The following is a 25,656-nucleotide window of genomic DNA, read 5'->3' as shown; positions in this document are numbered from 1 at the left end:
TAGAAGAAAAGAATTAAGTATTATTAAATATATTGTATTATGTTGATTTAAAGTAAACGGTATACATAATATTGGCAAGCAATTGATGAGTTTCAAACTTTAAACGTATAATAGAGGCAAGATAGAAATAAATGATAATTTTGTGCTCGATAAAATATTATAAATATATATATATATATATACATAATATAATTAATATCGTGAAATGACTTAGACTAAAATGAAAAAAAAAAACAATTGAACAAGTGACTAATAATAACACATTTAAATAATATATGATCGTTATGGCATAACACATTATTTCTAAGGTACAAAAATGTAATATATATATAATATATACACACATATGTTATATATATATATATTATATATATGTTTAAAATAAAATAAATAAAAAAAAAACATTCATGCGTGTTTTTCTTTTGTCGCTTCTAACTGTGATTACCGCATTGCGTTACTTATATGAGCACTTAGTTTTGAACTGACGTGTTATGAACGTGGTCAGTGTAGACTGACTGGAGGTAAAAAGTCGCCACAACGCGGGAAGTTTTCGGGAACCGGTGGTAAGTCGGCGTGTGTCCCGACGTGAAGCACCAAATTCATACCGATCACGATATGGAACAAGAAGTGACAATGGAACAGCCAGTAGCCTGCGAAAGAGAATAACGTTTGTACACGGTGAATTAATACTGTTTAATATAAAAGCGTGAGTTGTAGGTGAGCGTTATAATATTAATAATGACGACCATAATAACAATCGACGTGCAGAAAAAATGTGCGTATATTCATTTATTCCGATCGATGACATTTACCTGGGTTGTCGGCTCTGAACCGGAATACGACGTAACCGTTGTTGGGCACAGCTATCGTGTCTTTGAGCGGTGGCAAATTGAAATGCCTGTCCAAGAGTCCTCTTCTGTCCAAATCGAGAGCGTGTTTCAAGTTGATTTTCTTGACGTTCTTGTCCGGCGATCTTCCCATACCGATAACGTTGAACGAGTAACCGTGCAAATGGAACGGATGACTCAAATTCGGTTGTTGGACTAAGGAATAAAAACAATTATAACAGCAATACAGATTTCACATGTTTTTTATATTATTATTATAATATTGCGAGGTTTTTTTTTTTTTTAATGCATGAATTACCTTCGTCGACCAACACGACTTCCACAACAGCGTGCCTGGGAATATCGACTTTATGCGAACACATGCAATTTCTGCCACAATTTGCTGGCTTGTTATCTCCGTTACAGAATAATTCTGGAGGTATATCATCGATCTGAGAAATCATGGGAGATCCCGGAGAGGTATAAGAAATTTCGTCCACTAAACTGATTACATGGTCTCCACCGCCGGGAGCCACTGAAAGTTTAAAAAAAAAATATATAAATATTTTTAGTGTTATTAACATAAATTATTGATAAATAAACATAGACATTTTGATTCAATAAAAATTATATAAAGTTGTGTCTTGATTAATTATTAACATTTTGATTATTATTATAATATAATAAATATAACGTTTATTAGTACCCAAGTATTTATTGTATTGATGCGGTTGGAAAAGTTCGTCAGGCCTGTAGAACAAGAATTTAAATGGCAAGAATATCTTTACATCGGGTCTTTCTTGTAAAAGTCCTTTGTCTACAGCTTTGGCGTTTTTCAGTTGGTTCACACAAATGGCATCAGTTCTGGGGCGATCACAAACAGCATCCAACGGGTTCATTACCTATTGTTAAATACATCGTGATAAATTAAAATCATTCCGTATACATAGTGAAGAATGATGAATATTCACTTACAACACCCTGAGGCAAACCGACATCATAAGTAGGAGCCTTTGATTTCGGTTGATATGGTCCTCTTGCGTATCTGAGTATGGCCAATTGTTGCACGCGTTTATTTCCACATTCTCCAAGACCTCTGACCTGAATCCAATAGGCACCAACGGGCTGTTCCGCGTTAATAATGAAGTCGTATCTCTCTCCTATAGGCAACAGTGAGATAAATGTATAGTGATGAAACAGTCAATATTGTATACATAAAAAAAAAGAAAAACGTAATTTATCGGTTCAAACATTACCCGAGAATGAAATGATTGTGTTGACGACCACCGGCTGTATAGGTTCTCCGTCTGTAGCGATTAGCACGAGCGGATGTCCTTGGATGGTAATTTGTGCTGGACAGACAGATGCTAGGGCGTTGATCATTCTAAATCTATATCTCCTACCCGGTGTGATAGTAAAAGTTTCTAAAGGTGTGTTAGTACTGAATCCTGTGTTGGGGTCCTGTAATCGTATAGCAAAGTTTTTACTGTCCTTTATCATCTAAAAAAAGATTATTCATCGGTACTCACCGTGAACTGTCCTTTTCCATTGATCAATAAAGACTCGGGATCCTGGCCGGTGTTTGCAGCTAATCTACCTGGGAAACGTTCCATTCCATTTTCGTGGAGCCAATCGGATAAAAGTACCACGTGTGTGGTCAAATCGTAATCATACAAGTGGCTGTTGGGATCTTGTGATGGAGGCTGTCGTACAACAATACTACCATAGATACCATCAATTTTTTGAAGTCCTAAAAAAATTAATAATAACGTTTGTAAACATCGAACAATAAAATAATAGTTTTTCAACATACTAAAAGTACACAAAAAAAGTTTTATGGTTTACATATCATATTAAAAATACAATTACATTAACAAATATACATTGAAGTATATATTATAGTATCTTTAGTTTCATGGTTGCATTTAAGAAACTGATTATGTAACTGGAATTTAATTTGTGTATACTCATTATGTGTTATAGAAATGTATGATTTAAAGATTGAACATTGTGTTATTCGAACACCTTTTATGGTCGTCTGAAGTTGAATGGTTGAACCAACCAATAGAATATTAATAAATATTAAAATTGGAGGTCGGTTTTTGAACAGAGCAATTGAGCTTTGTACTTCATTATCATAAAATATTCAGATTATTATATTAACAAATTTAATTTTTACATGAAAAAGTATTACTTAATTCGATTTGAAAAAGGTAAAAGCTAACATTTTTAATTTAAATGACATAATTACATGTTATTTAATATTCATATTTGACAATGTTATTATTTCATTGCGAATTATTTTGTTTATATAACTATTGGTTGTTTTATTAAATCTTAAATAATTCATAATGAATAGAGATTATGTTAATTATTTTATACAAGAAAGTGAAGATAATTCAATGAATGGGTATTTTATGTACTATTAAATTATTTTATATTAACATATTTAATTTAATGTTTGTGAAAGTTTTTTTATTGTAGATAAATATAGTTAAAAAGTATTTCTCTCGATTTGAGTCTATTTATAAAAAAATGTTTTAATATTTTTAAAAATAATATCTACAAAAACGTAGGTGTCATCTTTATATTTCCATTGATTTATTAAGCTCGTTAATTGTAAAAGAACTAGTGGAAAATTTCTGAAACATCTGTTAGAACACGGCATATTTTTTTTAAATTAAACGTTTTATTTTTTGTTTTCATTGAATTACATTTTGTGTTTAAATTTATATTTTATATTTTTTACTACAAGTGACACTTCATTTTTAGTTTGATATTGATTGAGTTATTTTAATTTAAATGGTTTTGTTTAGACAATAATATAATGACTTTCACTTAAATGTATACTATACTTCTAATATTACAGTACTACTACTTCCACATTATATAAGGCCACATACACACATTGCTACCATCATCATAGAACTAGAACTGGGTTAATGTGTGTGAATCACGGTCGGACGGACAGGAATACTCGGACTGTACATTTTTTTTTTTTTTATGTTTATTTGATCTGCTCATGCATATACGTATGGTATGATTATTGTTCATTTTTAAAATAATAACGAATCATAAATCCTGATCGACTGTTAAAGGTACTGACGCGTATGTATATTATACATCGCACGCTGAGTGCATTTTATAGACGTGACTGGCACGGCGGACATTGTACATGTGCATTACAAATTAAATAACGCCACGTGTTACAAGTTCTCGAGTAGATATCAGGTTTTGACGTATAACTCAAGACTTACCGGAATGAGCGTGCCAGAAATGCGTGCCACTGTTGGTGTCGAATTGGTATCTGAACGTGTTTCCTTCGTGAATTGGACATTGGGTGACGTACGGGACACCGTCATAGTATTGAGTTCCTCTCTGGTGAAGTCCGTGCCAATGGATCACTAATTCCATACCGTGCATGTGGTTTAAGACGTCAATAACAACCTTGTCTCCTTCGCAGACCTATAATACGCGCATAGAATATAAAAGAACGGTAAGTGAAAAAAAAATAATCACGCCGAAAAAAAAAATAAATGTACGTTATCGAATAACACAGTGAATATATATACGAATATAAAAATATTATATACCTGTATACTTGGACCGGGCAACATACGATTCACAGCCAACATTCCTCTTTCGACACCATCAGCTAATATGCACTGACAATGGCTCCACAGTGAATTGGTAGCGTTTGGTGTACAGACTTGACAAGCTCTATATTATTTTATTCAAACAAAGGAAATGTATTATCGTTTAAAATGCGGTAAACAATAATGGCGATAATGGAAGAACCACTAAATCAAAAACTGACGATGGGAATGTTGTAACGCGTTTATTGGAATAAATATATAGCGAGAGACGTCTATTATTATGTTCAGTTTAGCGTGCTTAATGATAAGTTACACACTTACATATAGGGACCGTGTGACATCAAAGACAACGTAATAATAATATAATAATATTCATGCTTACGCTCCCAGTACGTTGTATAATTCTGCGGTGAAATGATAATAACATATTCTGGGTGGCTCTCCTTCGCGACAAGCTCTTGCGCATTCTTCGGGTGACGAGAGTTCAGGATTTTTACGCAATTCTTCAAGACCTCTTTTGTCGAAGTCTAGTGATGAATATCCCAATGGTGGCAAATTACCATGCGATGGTTCAGAAATACCTTTTGAAATAAAAAATAAAAATATTAATTAATATAATATTATATTCATTTTAAAATAAATGTTCAATTTTTAGACCACTCACTTCCAAATCCAGAGAAGGTAGCTGGATGAGTTTGTACAAGTCCATGGGCAGATGGAAAATAGTCTTCTGGTCGAACATAGGCCGAGTCATCTTCTTGAACGTTTTGTACATGTCCTGGTGTCCAATATGATTCAGCAGTTGCTTGATCACTTGATTCGCCTTCTAAACATAATTTTATGATTGTTAATAATCGAAGTTTTGTAAATAAATGGTATTATTTATGTATATTTCATAGTAGAGGTGTAGTAAAAATAATTTATCGGTTTGAGAAAATACATAAACGCTGTCGGGATTATTATTATTTTGACTAAGAAGCAGAATTTTATTTTTATACCAAAGCTTGGTACGTAAGATTAATAGTATAAAAAATATTATTAGTATTTTTCTACATATATGTGTACGCCCACACGATTTCTATACTTTAAAATAAAAATATATGTTTTAATACCTTGTTATTACAAACTAAGCTATTAACCAATATTATCGTAACAATACGAAAAATACAGTTTATTTGTTCGATGTGTGTAAAGATAAACGCATTATTTTATTGCTCAAAAATATCGACAAAAAACATTTAGGTTTTCCATTCATAATAGTAATTTAATTGTAATCCTTCTCACGCGAGTTACGGATTAACCGGTGTTTGTATTTCCTAAAACGTACGTTCTAAAACGTGAACAAGAATAAAGCATACAATTTATATGAGTGTATGAAAGGTAATCGGAATGTTACGGGCATAAAGGATATGTACCTATATAATATACAAGCATTACAAACAATGTTTCAATAGTTCTATTCAAAACCGTTTACTGTCGTAATAAGTCAAACGTTTGCAATATTGTATTTGCGTATTCAAATAATATATAATATCTATATGCCCATATACGCTTGTATAAACACAAGTGATTTATTACAAAATTATTATTACTATTCGAGATCAACAGATACGATTACAACCCCGAAATAATGCAGTTGTCCACGTGACTTTCAGTGTGGTATTTTACGTTGTAAGACAGTTGAACGTAAAAATATACGTATTGTTGATTCCGCGATATGCATGATAATAATAATAATAATAATAATAAAACTGTTATTATAATTATAATTATTTTTTGAAATAAAAGTTGTATTAATTTTTAAAAGAACCCCTGACATACATGTTTCAGTATGATTCATTATTTATAGAATTAAATTCTAAATATTGATGTATGGTCGGGGGAAAAAAATAATGCATAATAAGCATTTATTATTAATTTTAACGTACCATGAACCAAACCACTTAGCTTGAATACAGTAATTTAATAATTTATACGCTTTGAAATTAACGGTTAGAACCAATTATTATTAAATTAAAAATTGAACTAAACAACTGTAAACATAGAATGTTTTAGAAAACGTTTCCAGTTGGGATGATGAAAATATTACATATAATATTTTATTATTGTATACCTATTATCAAAATGTTATTTTTCGTTCAGTTTTTAATTGAAACGCGTGTATACAAACCTAGTATAATAGTATGATATTATTATCTCCCTATTATACAAATGTTTTAAAAAATAGTTTCGTCAAATAATTATTATCGTGTCAATTGATACTATACATATAATTGTTAACATTTTTTTTTTCTTATAGATTATTTGATGCATGTAAAATATGGAATATGTTTACTAATGGTCTGCAATTGTACGTTACATTCTCTCAATGTAAAAATCGCGAGGAATCAGTATGAAGAGCTTATTTGAAGAAAAATAAATTGAAAATATTGTATTTAAACGGGGAATCCTAATGATGTTTATATTATATTCTATTTAAAATGTTAATAATATGTGGTGATTGTATTATTTTTCATTTAAATTTTTTATAGAGTATAAACCTGAAGCTTGAAAAAAAAGATTGTAGGAAAAAAGTCCCTAGTTTAATATATTTTATTATAAATTAGTGTAACGATAAAGAAGTTGCAATGAGTTTAAAGGTTTATTTTATATTTTAAATATAATAATAATTAAGTTTTCTTTTTGTTTTCAAATCAAACGTGGCCTTTTTTTTATTTTTGTCACTTGTTCACAGTTATAACATTATTATTTTGTTTTTCAATTACACTCAAATTAGGTAATTAAGAAGTACCTATAGTTGTAATACTATAATCATGTTAGGTCCTTATTGTTTTAAAAAACGATTTAATATCTAATTCATAACCATTTGTGGTTAAAATAACGAACATATTATTTGATTCGTCACCTAACATTATTATATATAATTATGATAATATATTATTTATTTTTTGATTGCGTAACAGGTGTTTCCTATTATTATTTCTTTTCAATAACAATTATTGTGCACGCGCTGATATTCGCATAACCCGGAAATCAAAACCTCGTAATCTTTCACCCCGCACTGTAATAGTTTTGATATTTTTGTCTCGGATTAGATACGTCATCATACATGCTTGACTATTAATATGGTGCTGTTATTCAGTGTACAATTGTTATTGTTATTGCATTTATATGTATATCGTAACTCTTGAATATGTTATATAAAATAGAACAATAAGTTCGTATATTCAAGTATACAATATATATTTATGCCGTACACTCCATTAAAAATTAAAGATCAAGATTGAAATCCAAATTTAGGATGTAATAGAAATTTGAAATAGATTTTACTAAAATGGAGTTGTCGTAAAAGCTAGATCGTAATACTGTTATCTACAGAACAGTGATTTAAGATTATTTTTTGTATTAACACGTGGCCTAATGAAAGTTAGCGAAAAAATCCATAGCATGATTGATTTGAGTTTCTTGATAAATGTTACAATTATTTATAATACAATATTTTGAAGCGAGATTATTTTAATAGTAATGGTAAAATTAACGAATGATAATTTAAAAATGTAGCAATTTTTTATGAATCATCATACAAACATTTTTGACTATACAAGACAAATTTATATAATGCTATAATCTAAATAAGATTTTATTGTTTAAAAAATGTCATGTTTTAAAACGGTCTAATATTTCGGAAAATATATGTCACTGTTATAAAGATAAAACATTTTATAGCGTTTATTTATTGATTGTAGACTTAACGTTTTTTAGTCTGGCAGCCATTTTTTGGTTGGCGTATAGTATGTCTTTAGCTCGCATTGCTTGATTTATAGCTGTACTAGATTTTCCTGCTGGTTTTTTAAATGAAAATTCAAGGCGTCTAGGCTTTGTCATTGCTGCGTCAATTTTCTTCTGAACTATTTTATTGTTCATATTAATTTCCCAGTTTTGTTGTTTTGTAAACAAATGATTGACTTGCGTACTATTACTATAAGTAGTATTATCCCATTGCTTGCGTTGCTGAACTCTAGACACTTGTGAAGTAGACTCAGACGGATTATTATTCATTTTATATCTAAATATTTTAAAGTTGAATTTTTTTTAAATGCTATAAATTAACGTTTTTAATAACAAACAAAACAAGAACTGAAACTGAACCACCGATAAAAACCATATATTTATGCCTTAATCAACAACTCGGCGGTCTTCAATTTACATGGTTACTCAGATGTATTTACAAACTGCATCGCGTTAATTCAACATTAAATATTATACCTATTAACTGTATATAAACAGTTAGTTCCCCGACCAATGTATTTTAATGATTTGTATATTTCCTGTATTCAATGAGTAAATACTTTTCAGAGTTCAATATTAATCAATTTTAGCGAGAATCGTGATTTATGTATATAGTATTTATAAAATAATTTAATTTTGAGATCCATGAAATATTTACTACTTATTATGGTATTTATAAATGGTACATAAATTATTAAAATGTGCAATATAAAATAATTATACAGTTTAATTATAACTATCAAAAACTGAGCGACGACTGCAGGATAATCATTCACTAGGTATTTGTTTATGATTGAGATATTAACTATCAGAAGAGCAAACATAAAAAAGAGAGTGAAAATTTTTCTTTTGATATGTCTACACTCTTATTTAACCTAAGTTTTATATATTCCTAGTAATAACGACTTCTCGATTAGTGTAAAATAAATATAGACTATTATTGTTGTATAATTATAGATATAACAATAGTAATAAATAAAAGACGATAGAAAAAAAAAATTCCCGGGCACGCGCCTGTAGTGAAATTGTGTAATTAACGGTTGAGGACGACCAACGGTTTCTATAACTCTCAAAACGTTTTATTATCGTAAGATAGTAAATTGCCGCAGTAATAGCAAATGGAATAACTAAAAAATAACATGGAATCCGGTTCGGACGTGTAGAAATCAAAGACGCGCTATTTTTTTTTTAAAAATAACCATAATTTTTCTTTATTTAGAAAAGTTTACAATCGTTCTATGATGTGAGCAGTATATTATTATATTACATGAACTATGTATTAATAATTCATAAAAGTTTTTTGTTTTCATCATTCTATGTTCATGAACTTACAGCTTTTAGATTCCAAATCGATCCGTGAGAATTTTTTGTCCGGATAATTTATATTTTATTTTTACTTCGGCGACGGTGAAAACAGTGTTCCAAAAGTTTTGTGTCGGTCAATCTGCAATTGATCGTGAATTGGTCACAGACAGAGTTTGTCAATTTCCAAAATTACTAATTTATTAATATATATATATATATATCTGTATATATACTATGCGAGTACAATGGTAGTATAATAGTAATCATAATTATAGTACCGAAATAAAAATAATCGAATTCAAAATTTTTATAATGTCGATAGGTGTATACTAAACAATATATAATATTTGATTTTGTAATATCATATAAACGTAATATAATATGAAAAAATAATTTTTTTAATAAAATTTTTTTTTTTAAATTAAATTTTTAGCCTTAGCATTCAAAATTATATCATACTTAATTATACATTGATGGATTTTATTAATTATAAATTATTTATTTTTAAATTATTTGTAAAATAATATTAATATGCTCCCAATAATTTAGGAATTTTAATTTCTTTAAAAGATAATATTCAATATTATTTCCAATATTATGTATTTACCGCACGTATAGAATATATTAACTGGAATCTTACGTTGTTTTCATTGCAGTATTTACCCATATCGTTGTTGGTCTTATAAAATAATTTTTATACTTACGGATATAAACTATCAAAACATGTAAATGTATTATACTATAGTATACATGTTATCATTTGGAATGTAAGTACTGGCATGAAAAAGTCCTATTCTGTCTTGGATTACGATATATATTATATCTATTTGAATAGCGTTTTGAATAACAGTCAGAGAAAAATAATTTAAAACTGTATGACCATGTGTACGAAAAAACTTGAAATTTACATATGTTCAAGACATTGTGGTTAAATAAATTTATATTGTCATTACAAAATAGCTAGAGTTTAGACTAATTTACAGTAAGTATATATTTATGTTGCCTTTTAAATTATTTATTACTATTAGTATACCTTATGACATGTTATAATAAACGAGTAATGATTATTATAGCTGTAAATTAATAGCATTCACAAAAGATATAGTTTTAGTCTTCATTAATTACATTTTCATTTAACCGCACAAACCGGATGTCGATCGTATTTGAAACTTTCTAAGTATTTATATTAGATTTGTACAACAGCCCTTCAATGTAGTTATCGAAATAATGTAAAAAAAATCTTATAAAATGATATCTTACAGGACGTGTGTTCAAAAAATAAATAAATAAATAAATAAAATATAGTTTTTTTATGATGGTATTATATACATAAATATAACTAATAACCATATATAATATTGTACTTCATCCTACTAAATTTGTTATAGTATTAAGTATTACATTTATTATTAATTTATGATAAATTATAAACATTTTTATTCAAACGTTTTTATTCTTATTGAATAGTAAATTACAATGTTACATAATAAAATATGATTACCTTTAATTCAATCTAAGTGATCAACGTTTTGTAATTAATTAAATATTGGAGTATATTTATATTATAACATTAAAGAGATATATTTGATTTGTTCTAATTTAATCAAAATATACTATGAAGCAATGATAGTTTTTAAATACATTTATTTACTTAGTTTTTAAAATCAGTCATAGTTATAACTTATCAAATCGTGATTGAATTGAAATTATTGAATTTTAATGTATGAGTTGGTAACAAAATTAAAATCAATATAAATTTTACTATACCATTATAAAATTAAAACTTTTCTAAGAAACGGTCCAGTTTATAATGTTTAAGCCTGAACTGTATACATGTAGGATAGAGAATATTAATCCGAGTCGTTGATGTTTTAAAGTAGATGTAAAGTAATAATAAGTTTCACACGTTCTGTATATTTCTATTAAATCGTGACTTGGCTACTATTCCGAAAATGTACATGAAAAAATAAAATAAAATTCACATCTATACAATAGCCAGAAGAGTTTATTCGATATTCCTCTCTTCCCTACTCGTCCGACCACCACTCTGAAAATACAATCGATCAGTGACATCGGACATCCATCGATCAATGTGTACTTTGACCACACGCCAAATTTCACACTTCTATTGGCACCCACGACTAGCGGCAGGGGCATACGTAATTAGTTTCACTTGCACCGAACCGCGGTACCCGGGCAATGTAAATTTCTCCAGGTTAATCATAGCTGTAGAAAATATCATGTTGCAATCGAACGGAAGCTGATATAGCTTTATATTGTTGGTAAATAATAGAATAATAATAATAATAATAATAATAAAAAAAAAAATCATACTTTGTAACGAGTCTATCAAACGATTTTAGTTTTTATTCATATTTCTGATTGAGGCATCTTCTACTTGTCTAGTGTGTATTTATACAATGTTGTTTTTATATTTTAAATCTCTGTTTGATCTACTGTGCGTGTTGTTTTATTTTATTCAAATATATTTTTTACAGAATAATGTTATGTTGTTTTGAGAAATTCTTTAGTGAAAGTGTTCACTTAAAATATAATATTTTAATATATTTGTATGTACTTGTATATATTATTATTATATTTACTAAATGTGTAAATATACGTTTTAATAATATTTTATTACATTATATTAGTATAATATTGTCCCTATAATTATAAACTAGGTATAACACTAACTAAAGGTACAACTATGATAATCGATGTTACTGTTGTAATATGTTAAATAATATTATAATATTACTTAAACGATAATTTTTCTAAGTATTGATTTTATTTTAAGATTATTCATCGTTGATAAATTTTAGTTAATGTTTCAGCGTTTAAAAAATTAACATCAGATTTGATACCTTTATGTACGTCTAATAATAATACAATTATTTTAAATTTCAAAAACTGATAACCCATATATTAAGATAGTTTATATAGTCCATGATCCATTCCTAAGACCATTATTAATATTTTATGTCATTATTTTAATATCTATTAATTGTCCTCTTTAATATAAGCCGTTTATTGGTGAAAATTAATGATATGTTTGACCGGCATTAGGAATAGCATTGTGGTTATTTGTTTTAAATCGTTAAGAAAATATATTACGGTGCAATATTTAATGATAGTACCATAAATATGCAATTACACGGGAAATATAAAATGTACAGTGAGATTACTGGTAATTAATTATTTAAGACACAAATATCAACCTATATGTAAGCACAAACCAATATTATCGTAGACAATTAACAAAATATTTTTTTGGATGTCTTTTTTTTTTTTTTTAAGACCAAATTTAAATTATAATAATTTGTGCTAATGTCCCTATTTAAATTAAGTACATTAGGAACATATTATATTACTTCAATGATATATTAAAAAATAATATTAGCATCAAATGAATATATCTCATTCGTTAATTTGTAATTAATAATGCTTATAAAATATATTGTTTCCATAGAGTTCATTGTTGGTAACAGTTATATCACATTACCTCATAACCTAACCTAACCTAACCTAAATTAGACTTTGTATATTATTATAATAATGCAGGTTATGATAATATAAGATAGGTATTTTAAATAAGATTTGGGAACAAATGATAAATTGACGATAAAAAAGAGAGATTTTAAATGTTAATGAAAAAAATAAAATAAAACGTTCAATAAAAAGCGAAAAACATCGTAGGACACTTTTTACGACTGACCGTCATAGTAGAATTTTAATTCAGGTTTCAAACATTTTTCAGGTTTCATTGTGCTTTCCCTTTATTGACGTCATTTAAGCCTCAAACTTGCTTTAACTATCACTCAATATTATTATAAAGCTTATTAATCTTGTAAGAAATTCTAAATGAAAAAATTATTTTCGAGTACTGCTTTATATATATTTAAGTGTTTTTACGTTAAACATTATTATATTTGTGTTATTAATAACGATTTTTCCTTTTTATAATTTTTTGATATAGATAAGTTTAGTAATTATTCTATTAATTTCAAGTAGTTTGGATTTTGTTGTACATGCTTGGTTATATTTCGATAAAACTCCACAATATCGCAGACTATTCATTATTATTTATTATATTTATTAAACCATTGGAAACTATAATCTGATCATGGTTTGAAGACGTAATGGAATACTCAATATATATAATAACTCTTAAAACATTTCAATAAATTCTTAGTAGCTGAGTTGATTATGATATGGTTTTTTATAGAATGATATAATATTATTGAGTGTTTTTTTCAGGTTTTTGTTTTTTAATTGTATTATTATTTTGAAGTCGACATCGAAAATTGATCTATCATGTTTTGTTATTATTATTATTATTTTTTTTTATTAATAAAAGATCCACGGCGGCTGTGGCCATTAGTTTGACTTTATGGTACATATTATTTATTGCTTAACCTATTAACTTAAAATTAAACATTCATATTTTATTAAGCAAATTGGATTTTTTTAAGAACATTAAAATATTTTGTGTTGACTTTGGCTCCGAATTGAGGATTTCGTATGTGGAGCGTAGTATGTCTTCGCGGTAACTTTGGAAATTGCGGCATTCGGCGAGGAAGTGCTTGACGGTAATTTGAAAACCACAGGTTAGGTTCTTATTCTTTAGTGATTAGGTGTTGATGGGTCATTAATGTATGTCCTATTCTGAGGCAATTTAGTATGGTTTCTTGTCTTTTGGAACTATCTACGGGAGCGGGCCATGGCAGTATTGGCTGTTTTATTTCATTGAGTTTAGTTGCCCATTTTAACCAATAATGTTGCCACACTTTAGAGGTATGATTTTTTATATGCTTTTATGCATCGGCATAAGAGTAGCCTGATATAGTCAGACTTTTAGGTGAGTTATGTGCAAGTTTTGCGGTCTCGTCAGCTTTTTCATTGCTCGTTATGTTGAGATATCCAGGTATCCACATATACAATATGTATTTTCCAGAGGATTCTGCAGTACTCGTATAATAGGAATTTTGAATGTTCCTTGCTTTATCTATAGGTTGTCTATGTTTTGTAAACTTGTCAGTGCGTTTAGGGAATCGAGTAGTATTGTAGAACTTTGTTAACAACAGATTGAATAAAATATTTGTCTGCTCTTCAAGTATTTGTAATTTGTTATTGTGCATCAAGTAATATTTATATAAATAATTTTTATTCATCATTTGTAGCTAAATAATATTATGTATTAAATTAGTTTTCGATTGTTATTGTTAAACTTAAACGTTTTTAAGATATATTTTATTTTAATCAGTATAGTATTAAATAATAATATATTATGTTGGTTATAAATTAATATTATTATACTTAAAAACCTTAATAAAATTAATTTTTTTTAATTTTTAATATAATAAAATATTATATATACATTTGAATAATATCTTTTTTTATGTTTAACTGTTAATTAATCAAAACTAATAAACACTCTTCTATATATTAATTTATTTGGATATCTATATCAACTAGACGTTTCAATATATTTTAGAATATTTATTTGAATAGACATGTTGACATTAAACATTAATACTACTGAATAATTTAAAAATTATAAAATAGTGATATATCATATACCAGCAAATAATGCAAAAGTTATATCGAAGATTATCCAACGTTACATTATTATTGTTCTTACGTTAGGTATAAAATAAAACCGCAATGACACAAAATTTAATGGCCTATGGTTTCAGAACACTTTCTTCGATGGTTTTCGAGCTCATTTAAATTCTTAGCTGAAACTAAATTATCCTATGTATGCATCTGGTCGTAGAATTTCACCAGTATTAAAAATAACTGTATATTTTTTTATGTACAAAAATTATTAAACTGAATATACCTATCGCGTATTTCTATATATTACACACACGTCACACGCACACGCCGCACACGTGCACACCAACACGCGTGCACGCACACATACTTATGTTTCACTCGCACACAGGCGTTTAAAAATATCTAATAGTATATACTATACATATTTTATAAATGATTCCTATCATTTGTTAATTTAGTATAATTTAAACGTTGAATGTACCGACCTATACTTGTATTTTTCAATACTAAATTCCGTACGTTGTATTTTATGCACTTATGTAGGAATACGTGAACACCTACGTATACAATATACTTGTTGGTGCCATTTTTTTTTTTTTGTAATTAATAAATAGATGGTTTTACTTTGTTATTTAATTTAATTGATTCTTTTATGTTAAATACATTGAAAATTTCTTTTTGTTACTAAAATAAAAAAAATAAAAAAAATTTAAATAATCCTTTAACTGAATAATTTTAATATAAATACAAGAAAAACGGGTCTGTTGTAAAAATCCACGGTCGTTTTTTTAATAAAGTTAATGTATTTTGCTAGATTTATACTTCATTAAAATTATATTTATTTTATCAAAATGCAATATTTATTGTTTAATTTCACGACATTAAATAATGACTTTATAAGGTTATAATTCATGTGATGTAAGCTCCAATACGCAGTTAGAAAATTATATGTTACAAAAATTCACTATAAATAAGTAAAATAATGAAATAAACTGAAAAAATTCATTTTAATGGTTATACTAAATAAATTATAATAAAATTTTAAGTTAGGTATAACGGTTAATCCCGTATTCCCGTTTATACCAAGTTTCCTATACGATAGCACATTGCAACGGAACTGGTTTTGTAGTTTGCCATAAATTGTAGACAACGGTATACCTAATATCAATATTAATTTATCAAAGAATATAATATTATTAGGTACAAAACTATGCGATTTAGAAATACAAAAGTTAAAAAATATATTATTGTATGTATAATTACCACCGCATGAATATATTTTTTTTTACTTTGAAATATTAATACATTATTTATATAGATATATACATAGGTACGGCATCTAAATGACCAAGGGGCTTGACAAATTTAAAATATATATTGTCCCATTGCTTAACATCGTAGAGTACTAGAAAATAGATAAATACATATATACATAATTATGTTCTGAAATATGATATTTTTGTAGGTAAAAAAAACAATATTTCGTTTGTAACGCATACTAGGTAAAATCTGCAGAAGTGTACACCAATAACATTAATAAGTAATAACGAACACGCATGTGCCTTTTGCCACCTATGTATTTCATAATATGCGTAAAATTTGCTGTGGAATGTTCAAGGCAAACATAGTGTACTTGTTATCGTTACATATAATACATATTATTATCCATAATATATTCTATCAAAACAAACATTGACACTGTCATTAACTGTCACAGATCCATGGCGAATCGTTTAAACGCACGTCAAAGACAACCGATTGAGTAGAAAACAAAAGTGCGTTAAATCGTTTATCGATGTAATAATATATTGTGTCTTGTTCGGTCAAAATCGATTCGCTACCTTTATGCATTAGAATCGATAAAGTTGGGAAAAGATTCACGCACATGGTTGTAACATATAATAACAGACGTGTTAACTGTAAGTAAACACACTTATTATAATATGGTGTATCTTGTTTAAGTGCTAAATACACTTAAGCAGGTATACATGTAAAAATGTTTGATCGCATATAACATTTTAATGATATTTACCATGATCAATAATTGTCAGTCCATTATAGTATATAATGATATGTATTATACACCGGTGAAAAAATGTATAGTTTATTATGAGGTCAGATTATAACGATTACGAGTCGACCGTTTAAGTCTCCACGGCGTAGCGCCGAGTGAACATCACATTACACACAGTCATTAATATGATTATTATATAGCTGCAATGCTGCATACAATTGTGTAAATTGCTATGATGGATACGTGATAATCTGTCAACGCATGGCGGAAACGATAAAAAATTATTTGTAAATAAATAATTATCACAAAATAAAAATAAAACTATCAGTATAGGTACACATGCTGGCGACAGAGCGAAATAGATTGATAATCAAACCTTAACTCTACGATTGAGTATTGTTGCACAATATTTCACACCATTACGTTGTTCTACAGTTAATCGTGTGAAAATGACAATTGATTTTCTTTCTCAATACTATTATCATAGTGCAACCTCGTTTCAATAAGTAACCCATTTTATAATTTTGTTCATTATCATAAATTCATTTACATGGATATATCATAATATTCGCATTAAATAAGGTGATACCAAAAAAATAGTAACTATATAGATTCACGAGTTTATTTTTATCTTCCCTATTTGTTTTCATGTTTATGTGTGTTTTATAAAATTCGTATTTGTTCGCATTATATAAAATGATTAATAATATGTTAAATTACCTACAACAATAATGCGATACCCTTGCCCTAAATATTTAGCGTTCATGGTAAAATATATATATCAGTTCCGAGACCTTTGACCCACAGACTACAGAGGTGAGCGTTATATCCGAGAACTTTATCCAGGTTTACAACAAAGATTAAATTCACCTTCAAAATGAAATTGAAGAATACTGCTGCGGTATATGCAGGTACTATACACGGTATTGAATTGACGTGAGTTCCATTGCAGCCATAAATGTCATATTAGATAATATATCGGGCTTAATTTTTTATGATGACGGAAATTCAATCATAGCCTCACAGTTGGTGATCCTTAATACATCATAAATATATTATATACACATACAATATATAATAATAGTAATAATATTAATAATAATATATATACCAAGGTATGTTATATAAATTTTACAACAGAGTTGATGAAAAAAAAAATGAAAGTATTTGATATTTCTATACATTTGTGTTTCGACTGTTTTCTGAGGAGTAGTCTATATTTTTCATATAAAACAGTCTAATAAACTATGGCCAGAATTATAAATAATAGAATCGGAAAGGAAGAGAAAAGTGGCTGGGTCTTCAACGCATGGTAAGACAATTACGCGACTACCAAGTCAAAAATAATAATTAAAATTTTTGTTTCATTATATTATAGGTATTGAATAAAATAAATCAAAACGTAAATCTCTGATTCTGTTTACCTACGTTTCAATTTAACACGCGCAATCAAATAAAATGTCAATTTAATTCTAATATGTCGGACATGGTAATTTATCTCAGTTAACTCATGATAATAATTATATTATAAAGTAGAATTAATAAATTATTTATCTACCTATGATATTATTACGTCTTATTATATTATTATTATCATTTATCATCATCATATTATTATACATGTAACATTAAAATCATGATGACTTAAATACCTATTTATGATAGTTACATATTTTCACAAATAATAACACTTGTGTAAGTAATTTATTAAGCGTGCAACTCGTATTATTATGTGCAGCAGGAACTATGCATTCTGCGGTACCTAAGTACCCACATAACATTTAAATGTTGTTTTAATTTTACATTTCACATATAATATTGTGATATATTTATAAGATTAGAAAAATTTAAACATAATTTCAGTGTAAAGTTGTCAAATCCTCTAAACATACATCCTATATAGTGGCCCTTAATTATTTTAAATATCAAAAATAAAATTTGGTTCTTAATAAATTAAATATTTTTTTTTTTTTTTTGTGGCTTAAATTTAGTTTTGTTTAATAATAAAATTGGCTAAACTATTTAAATATCTAATAACCAGTAATAAAATAGAATTAATTAATAAATATTTTTGGTTGAATGTTAATTTTATTCATTTAAATTTGTTTAGGAAATTAGTGTATCAATAATTCAAAAATGTTTTTGAAAATATTTTTTATTTTTATTTTCTTTAGTTAATAATTTTTTATTGATAGCCTAAAGTCACTTAAGTATATTATGGGGTATCTCGTGTATAATAATATGAATCCAAGATCCGTGATTACTTCGTACATATTACTTTACCATCCGCTTATAATCTAATATAGGGCGTATCTCTTTCTAATTTGCCCACCAATACGTGTCAATAGATTTGTAATATCTGTATAAGTATAATATATTTATTACTCAATCCAACACTTGGTAATTTAATTTATTATAATATAGATTGTCTTTATTATGTTATAGGTACTATCCTTTATAATCTTCATATAATATTTTTATTACTTAAATACGTACTATTAGTACTAACCTAACCCATATAGTTTCGTCAATGCATATTAATATTTTTGATTTTATGTTCAAAATCTATAATTTTTAAATATACTAATTGTTTTATGAGTTATATACCTATGTATACGTATTATGCGACACATTTAATCTTCACCGTTGTTCAGATTCACTTTCTATTCAATAAAAACGTCGTTATGAGACGTATATTAGTTAGAAAGCAGGTTTGATACCAAACCGATGAGCTAGACGACTAGCCAACGGTCAAAATAATAATTCAATTACGTACAATAATATTGTCGGGCGCAGTTACAGAAATCGAAAAACTTTTGTCTCAATTTTCTCTGAATATAATAACCCGAAAACGGATTCCATTGCTTCGCGTGAATACGTAATGATTATCACAGCTATATAATAGTATTTAATACTCCATAATATTTTTAACGAGAATCACTGTTTGAATTTTCGAAGAACATTTCTCGTTGTAATATGCTAATATCGGTTTATAATATAGAATCTCTGACCGGGTCTAGGTTAAACCATGTCGATAATTGTTTTTTTTCTAATTGTTACATTATTCTCCATCAGACCACCAAGGATCACTATCGATACTCTCGTGTATGAACGATTGCAATATCAACTCTGACCGTGACACGGAAAAGCATGTACATAAGGAATCCGACGCAGCGTACCTGGTGGCTAGTTGCGACAGTCACGATTCGCATATAACGCGATACGAGGTAGGTCCGCGAAAGACTTAACGTACTATATCGCCAGACCAGCCGGTGTACATAACGTAGGATATTGACGTATAGAAATGAATCAGAATGAAAAGAAAATATTATGTAGTAAGGAAAATGTAAGTTTATAACGTATTATAATCGCAATGTTCGTGACTTACGTAGTATCGATTTGCTTATTCACGTGCGCGGTACAATGGCCAATACAGCCAGGTAACATTGCGCACGAGACGCTAACATCGTCAATGAATCATTATTCGGACAGCATGATTACTATAATATTAACAAACCGCCAGTCGTTTGAATTCAAAATAAATGATCGACGAGAATAATGAGTATAATAACAGAAATCTGTAGATAAATTGCTCCCGAAAATGATATAGTGTAGTTTTCAGTGATAATATTATGAATTTTTGATGATAAAGCGTACACCGTTTTGGGTGCATTAATATTAAAAATATCATACTATGAGCTACGATTATAATTCGTATAATATGCATAGGCAGAGTGTTATTTTTAGTAAAGATAAATTGGCGCGTGGTTTTGAGTTTTCACTTTATGTCCCTGTTTAAACTCTACACGCATCAAAATTGTTCATCTCATCTCGTTAAATGCGTATTACAAGCATAATAATTGTACGAGTATATAGGTATAATATACTTAATATAATACATTATGTTATAATGATGTTCTTGACAATTGGAAATTATTAGATGTTGAATGCGTATTAAAGAAAATTGTATTTATATTCATTGAAAATAAAATAAATATTCCGTTAGGTGTATTATTGTTATGTTAATACCTGTACTATTGTTAATATCACTTAAAAGACTATCACCAGATATCATAATATCATCGCAAATTGAATTGCGTTGACCACCATTCTTAGCCTATAAATCGCAGAATAATATTATTATCTTACCTAAATGCCTTTATCCCTTGTTTGATTCTAAACTTAAATATATTTTTAGGATTGTTAATTTTTATTTTCTAAATACTAACACGGGTGCGTTGAAAATGCTAAAATCTTATTGCAAAAAAATTAACTTATGTAAAAGTTGGAGACTTCAACGAACGTGAATATTTTTATTAACAACTATGTCTTTTACCACTTAAAATTGTATTATCTTAAGTTTGAGAAATTTGCATTATTTTTACTAGGTGTTCATAAAGTTAGGAAATGTTAAATAACTTTATGCATATTTTAATACCTACATAGAGAAATAACAGAGAACACTGCTGTACATATATTATGTAAAATATTTAACAATCCCATTATTATACCATATATATTATTATCGTTAATCCGTCTTAATTAGTCTAATGATCATTTTCAAACTTTTTGAACACTCTCTGTATGTTTATATATATATATGTGAGTGTGTGTATTGTATATATAAATCAAATAAAAATAGAATAATAACAACTGTATCTACATAAGCATGGATTGCACAGATATATTTCTAATATGTATATATTTACCAGCTCTCTTATTACCTGTTCGTTTCTTGACTCTAGTCCCAGCGTACATTGTGGAATTCTCCATATTGGTGTGCGAAAGAACTATGGTCGATTCTGCGGGAGCCGGCGCCAAGTATAATGCCGTGGCCAACATGGCCAAACACCATACATGATAATGATTTTTCATTTTCACGATAGCGCAATTATTGCAGTCCAATAAACTTTATGAGAGAGAAAAGAAATAAAAACGACGAAGATAAAACCGACGGCGGCGGTCGTCTACTAATGTGATAAACTCACATGAATTGACACTGCGCGTGTTTTTTTAATCGTTATTTTATCTTAAGTTTTTTTTTTTTATACCGCTGCTATAACGTCTTCTCGTGTTGAGAAGAAAAAAAAATTAATATATATATATTTTTTTATATATTTAGTTTTACTTTCGACGAACAGAGACAGGCGATTAATATAATATTATTACTACGTCGGCGGCGACGGCAGCGTTGCCGGAAACCGTTCGACTCGGGAAGAAAGACTGCGGGTCCTCGTGTCGGACCAACACTCGCGAATGGACTGAATTTCTTGTTGGCTGCGAATAATTTACTAGGTACGTACTACTCTCTTTTAACGACCTCACCTCCGCCACTGCTGCCGCTACCGCCACCGCGGTTTGCACGCTGCAGCGCCGCAGTTTTTGCCTTTCCATTTCTTCGTCATCGCCCAGCTCCGTCGGCCTTCCGTTTATTATTATTAAACCTAATGTATAACAATTATTCATTTTTTTTCTTAAACATTTATATTTGGTTTAATATGATACAAAGTTGTATAGGTACTTACATACTGTAAACGCGCATAATAGGTATGCTATTCGTATACGTTTGAAAAATTTCAAGTATTCGTGTAATTTTGTATAGATATACCTGTATGTGTTTACAGCAACCATCACAAAAATAAGATGCTCCTAAAAGTGAAAACCGTTATAGATCAGTCGAGTCATCTCTTTATCTTGAAATAATTTTGTATACTTTTTGTGTATTAATAAATATCAACATATTTTGCGATTTGAAATAAAATATACTAATAACTAAATAGTCTAAAGAACTCTTAAAGACAAGTAAATAGTTTAAGCATTTCCAATATTTTTAATTTCTTCATAGTTGTATTTAAATTTTTATTGAAAAACTTTATATTTAAATACTTTTTCTATTCAAGGAATTAAAAACTCATTTGCATTATAAAGGTAATATAATAATTTAATGTATTTTAAATTCAGGCATATTACTTATTACAACATAAACTAACATAAAATAGTTTGGTAATTTATATTATCATATTAAAATTAATAAGCGATATGATTTTTTTTTCTAATAATGAGTTTTGAATTTGACATTTTTAAAGTTAGATAAAATTTATTTTTCAAAAAATGTTTTAAGTTTGCACAGGAATAAAAAATAAAATAAACTATAAAATATTTAATTGCCTTAATGTTTTAAACCTATATTCTTAAATTTTTATAAATTATTATTTATTAAACACGTTGAAATTATAAACGAGTAAATTTGTATAAAAAATGTATTTATATTACTTACTATTATTAATAAATATTAAACAAATTAACTTTTTTTTTTTAAATACATATTAATTTTATACAAATATATTATATTAAAATCAATGTAGTGTTTGAAATAGATCAAATCTACCGGCATATCTAAAGTACTTAGTATAACGAGAATCAAAAGGCAGTACTATAAGCAGGTAGGTACGCTGAAATTTTATTATATTGGCATATATTATAAGTATATAAAGATAATGCTATATGGTAATCAGTTAATAAGTAAGAAGAATTAAGTACATAAAATAAAAATTAATTTGACCTAACCTTGAATGTCTTTAGATAAGTAAATATATTACATATTTATGTTCGTGTCAAAGATCTAATGTTTCAATCACTGGATATTTTCATATTACGTATTGATAGATACCTGTTTTTTATTATTGCAATTTATAGGTAATTTATTATTTTTAAATATATCAAGTTTGTGGCCAATGCTATATATGTATATTATATAATATATATAATATATATGGTATATATATATGTATATATCAATACCCATGAAATGTATTTTATTATCATCCAAGGTGCGTGGGAATGTGTATGAAAAAGTGATCCAATTTATGAACGCCTTCTCAGGTAAAAATAATGTCTATAATAATCATCAGATTTATTAGTTATGTACTATGAGCTTCAATACATATATATTAAAATATACGCTGTAAGAGTATAGTATACCCAAATAAGCTTAAAATATTTATAATATGTATCTATAAAATAATGTATGTGTAATGAGTATAGCTACCATTACGAATATTACTTATAGTGTAATAATTAATAATAGAAACAAATTATTGTGCTTAATAAAAAAAATAAAATAGACATTTTTTTTTTGTTGTTGAAGATAAAGGCTTCAACAGATAGGTCATTAGCATGTGGTTGTAATTTACATTATTAATGGATAATTAATTATAATTGTAATTAAATGACTATAAAATAAGTGGTTTATACAATATTATACATTATTATATATTAACATAATACAGTTTTGTCTTAACATTAGATTTTGTGTCGATGCCTATGAATTTGAAGAAACTATGGATCAAGTGTGTTTTGTGTTCTCCTAATGTTTCCTCTTTCGATGAAGGTTAGTTAAAGATGATTCTTGTGTTAACAAATAGCGGACAATCTAATAAAAAAAATGTTGTGTTTAAATTTGCTATGATTAAAATTGTTGCATAATTGTATCATATTTTTATGAAAAATATTAGTATTTGGTTAAACAAAACAACTTTGAGAAATATTTATAAAATAAAACTATTAAAAGGACTTCACACCCATCCCGACATAATTACTTATTATGTTAAGTATATAATACTCTGTAATATTTTAGATTCTAAGTGTTGCAGTGATTATATTTATTGATTGTGAAATGTGTATGTACCTTTAGGAGCAATAAAAATGCTTAGATTTTTAATTTAAGGATGATTTCTGGTAGGAAATTGGATTTAGTTAGTGTTTTAAGGAGTTAAAAATAAAATAAATTCTGTAAATTACAAAATAACTGAAAAAAAAAATAACGAAAAACGGAATTTTTACGCAAAACCAGTATAACAAGTATATCAAAACGGTACTTATTTGACTGGTTTTTTTATTTTATTGAATATTTTCTTAGGGTATTTCTTCTGTTGGTTGTCATCATTTTATAATATATTATAATATTATCTAATTTTTTTAGTGCGTATTTTTTATTTGATATTTTCCAAGATTTGTTATGAATTAAAATGCTACTAAATGGTTTTAGATGCTGTGTAGATAATGTGTATTTTCTTCCATTTGCCATAACATTTTAAACTTTTAGAGCAGTTTTTACTTGTTTGTATTTTTATTTATTCTCCAATACTAAATATGGTTCCTGGTAGTCAATTTGTTTTTGTAGGTACTTTGAGGGGATAAGACAAACAAAACACTAAAATATGGAATATTGATGTAACACTAGTTTATGATAAAATCTACTTGTTTTTGCTATAATTAAGTAAATAATAACTGAAGAGATTTAAGATGTTCATTAATTATTCTTAAGTATTATAATTAATTAGACATGATAAAATAACGTTTTATATTTTTTGTTGATAAAATGTTTATTTACTGGTCAAAAATTTGAATACAAGCGGATCTTTACAAATTATTTGTAAAAACTAAATCATAACTATTAAAAAAGTATAGTAGTTATTGTTTCTTTTGTGTATTTTAAGTTACAATTTGGTTGAAATTTTATATTTAATTAAAATATAATTACTTATGTGTCAGTTTTCATTCAAAC

General features: G+C 27.5%; 1 protein-coding gene across 1 annotated transcript; it reads right to left on the bottom strand.

The window, feature by feature from the left end:
• Positions 1–217: 217 nt before the first annotated feature.
• On the bottom strand, positions 218–22,357 carry LOC112593590 (laccase-5-like). Its single transcript, XM_025338064.1, has 12 exons — positions 21,815–22,357; positions 5,088–5,249; positions 4,806–5,004; positions 4,421–4,547; positions 4,085–4,292; positions 2,357–2,577; positions 2,084–2,288; positions 1,803–1,987; positions 1,534–1,729; positions 1,147–1,362; positions 813–1,043; positions 218–650 (listed from the first exon to the last, which is right to left on the bottom strand). The coding sequence occupies exons 1-12, from the start codon at positions 21,963–21,965 to the stop codon at positions 502–504; spliced, it is 2,250 nt and encodes a 749-aa protein (XP_025193849.1). The 5' UTR covers positions 21,966–22,357; the 3' UTR covers positions 218–501.
• Positions 22,358–25,656: the final 3,299 nt, after the last annotated feature.

The sequence above is a fragment of the Melanaphis sacchari genome, unplaced genomic scaffold, assembly GCF_002803265.2.
Source record: "Melanaphis sacchari strain LSU unplaced genomic scaffold, SCAv2.0 Contig20_pilon_pilon, whole genome shotgun sequence".
Classification (NCBI taxonomy): Eukaryota; Metazoa; Arthropoda; class Insecta; order Hemiptera; family Aphididae; genus Melanaphis; species Melanaphis sacchari.
The sequence above is the reverse complement of the archived record's forward strand: the minus strand, read 5'-3'. Positions and strand labels throughout refer to the sequence as shown.

Excerpts from the sequence above, each read along its gene's own strand:
- LOC112593590 (XM_025338064.1), bottom strand. The coding sequence starts at position 21,965 with ATGAAAAATCATTATCATGTATGGTGTTTGGCCATGTTGGCCACGGCA. Across the intron at positions 4,293-4,420 it reads TGCCCGGTCCAAGTATACAG|GTCTGCGAAGGAGACAAGGT; the intron begins GTATATAATATT and ends CGCGTATTATAG. Across the intron at positions 2,289-2,356 it reads ATGGAAAAGGACAGTTCACG|GACCCCAACACAGGATTCAG; the intron begins GTGAGTACCGAT and ends ATACGATTACAG.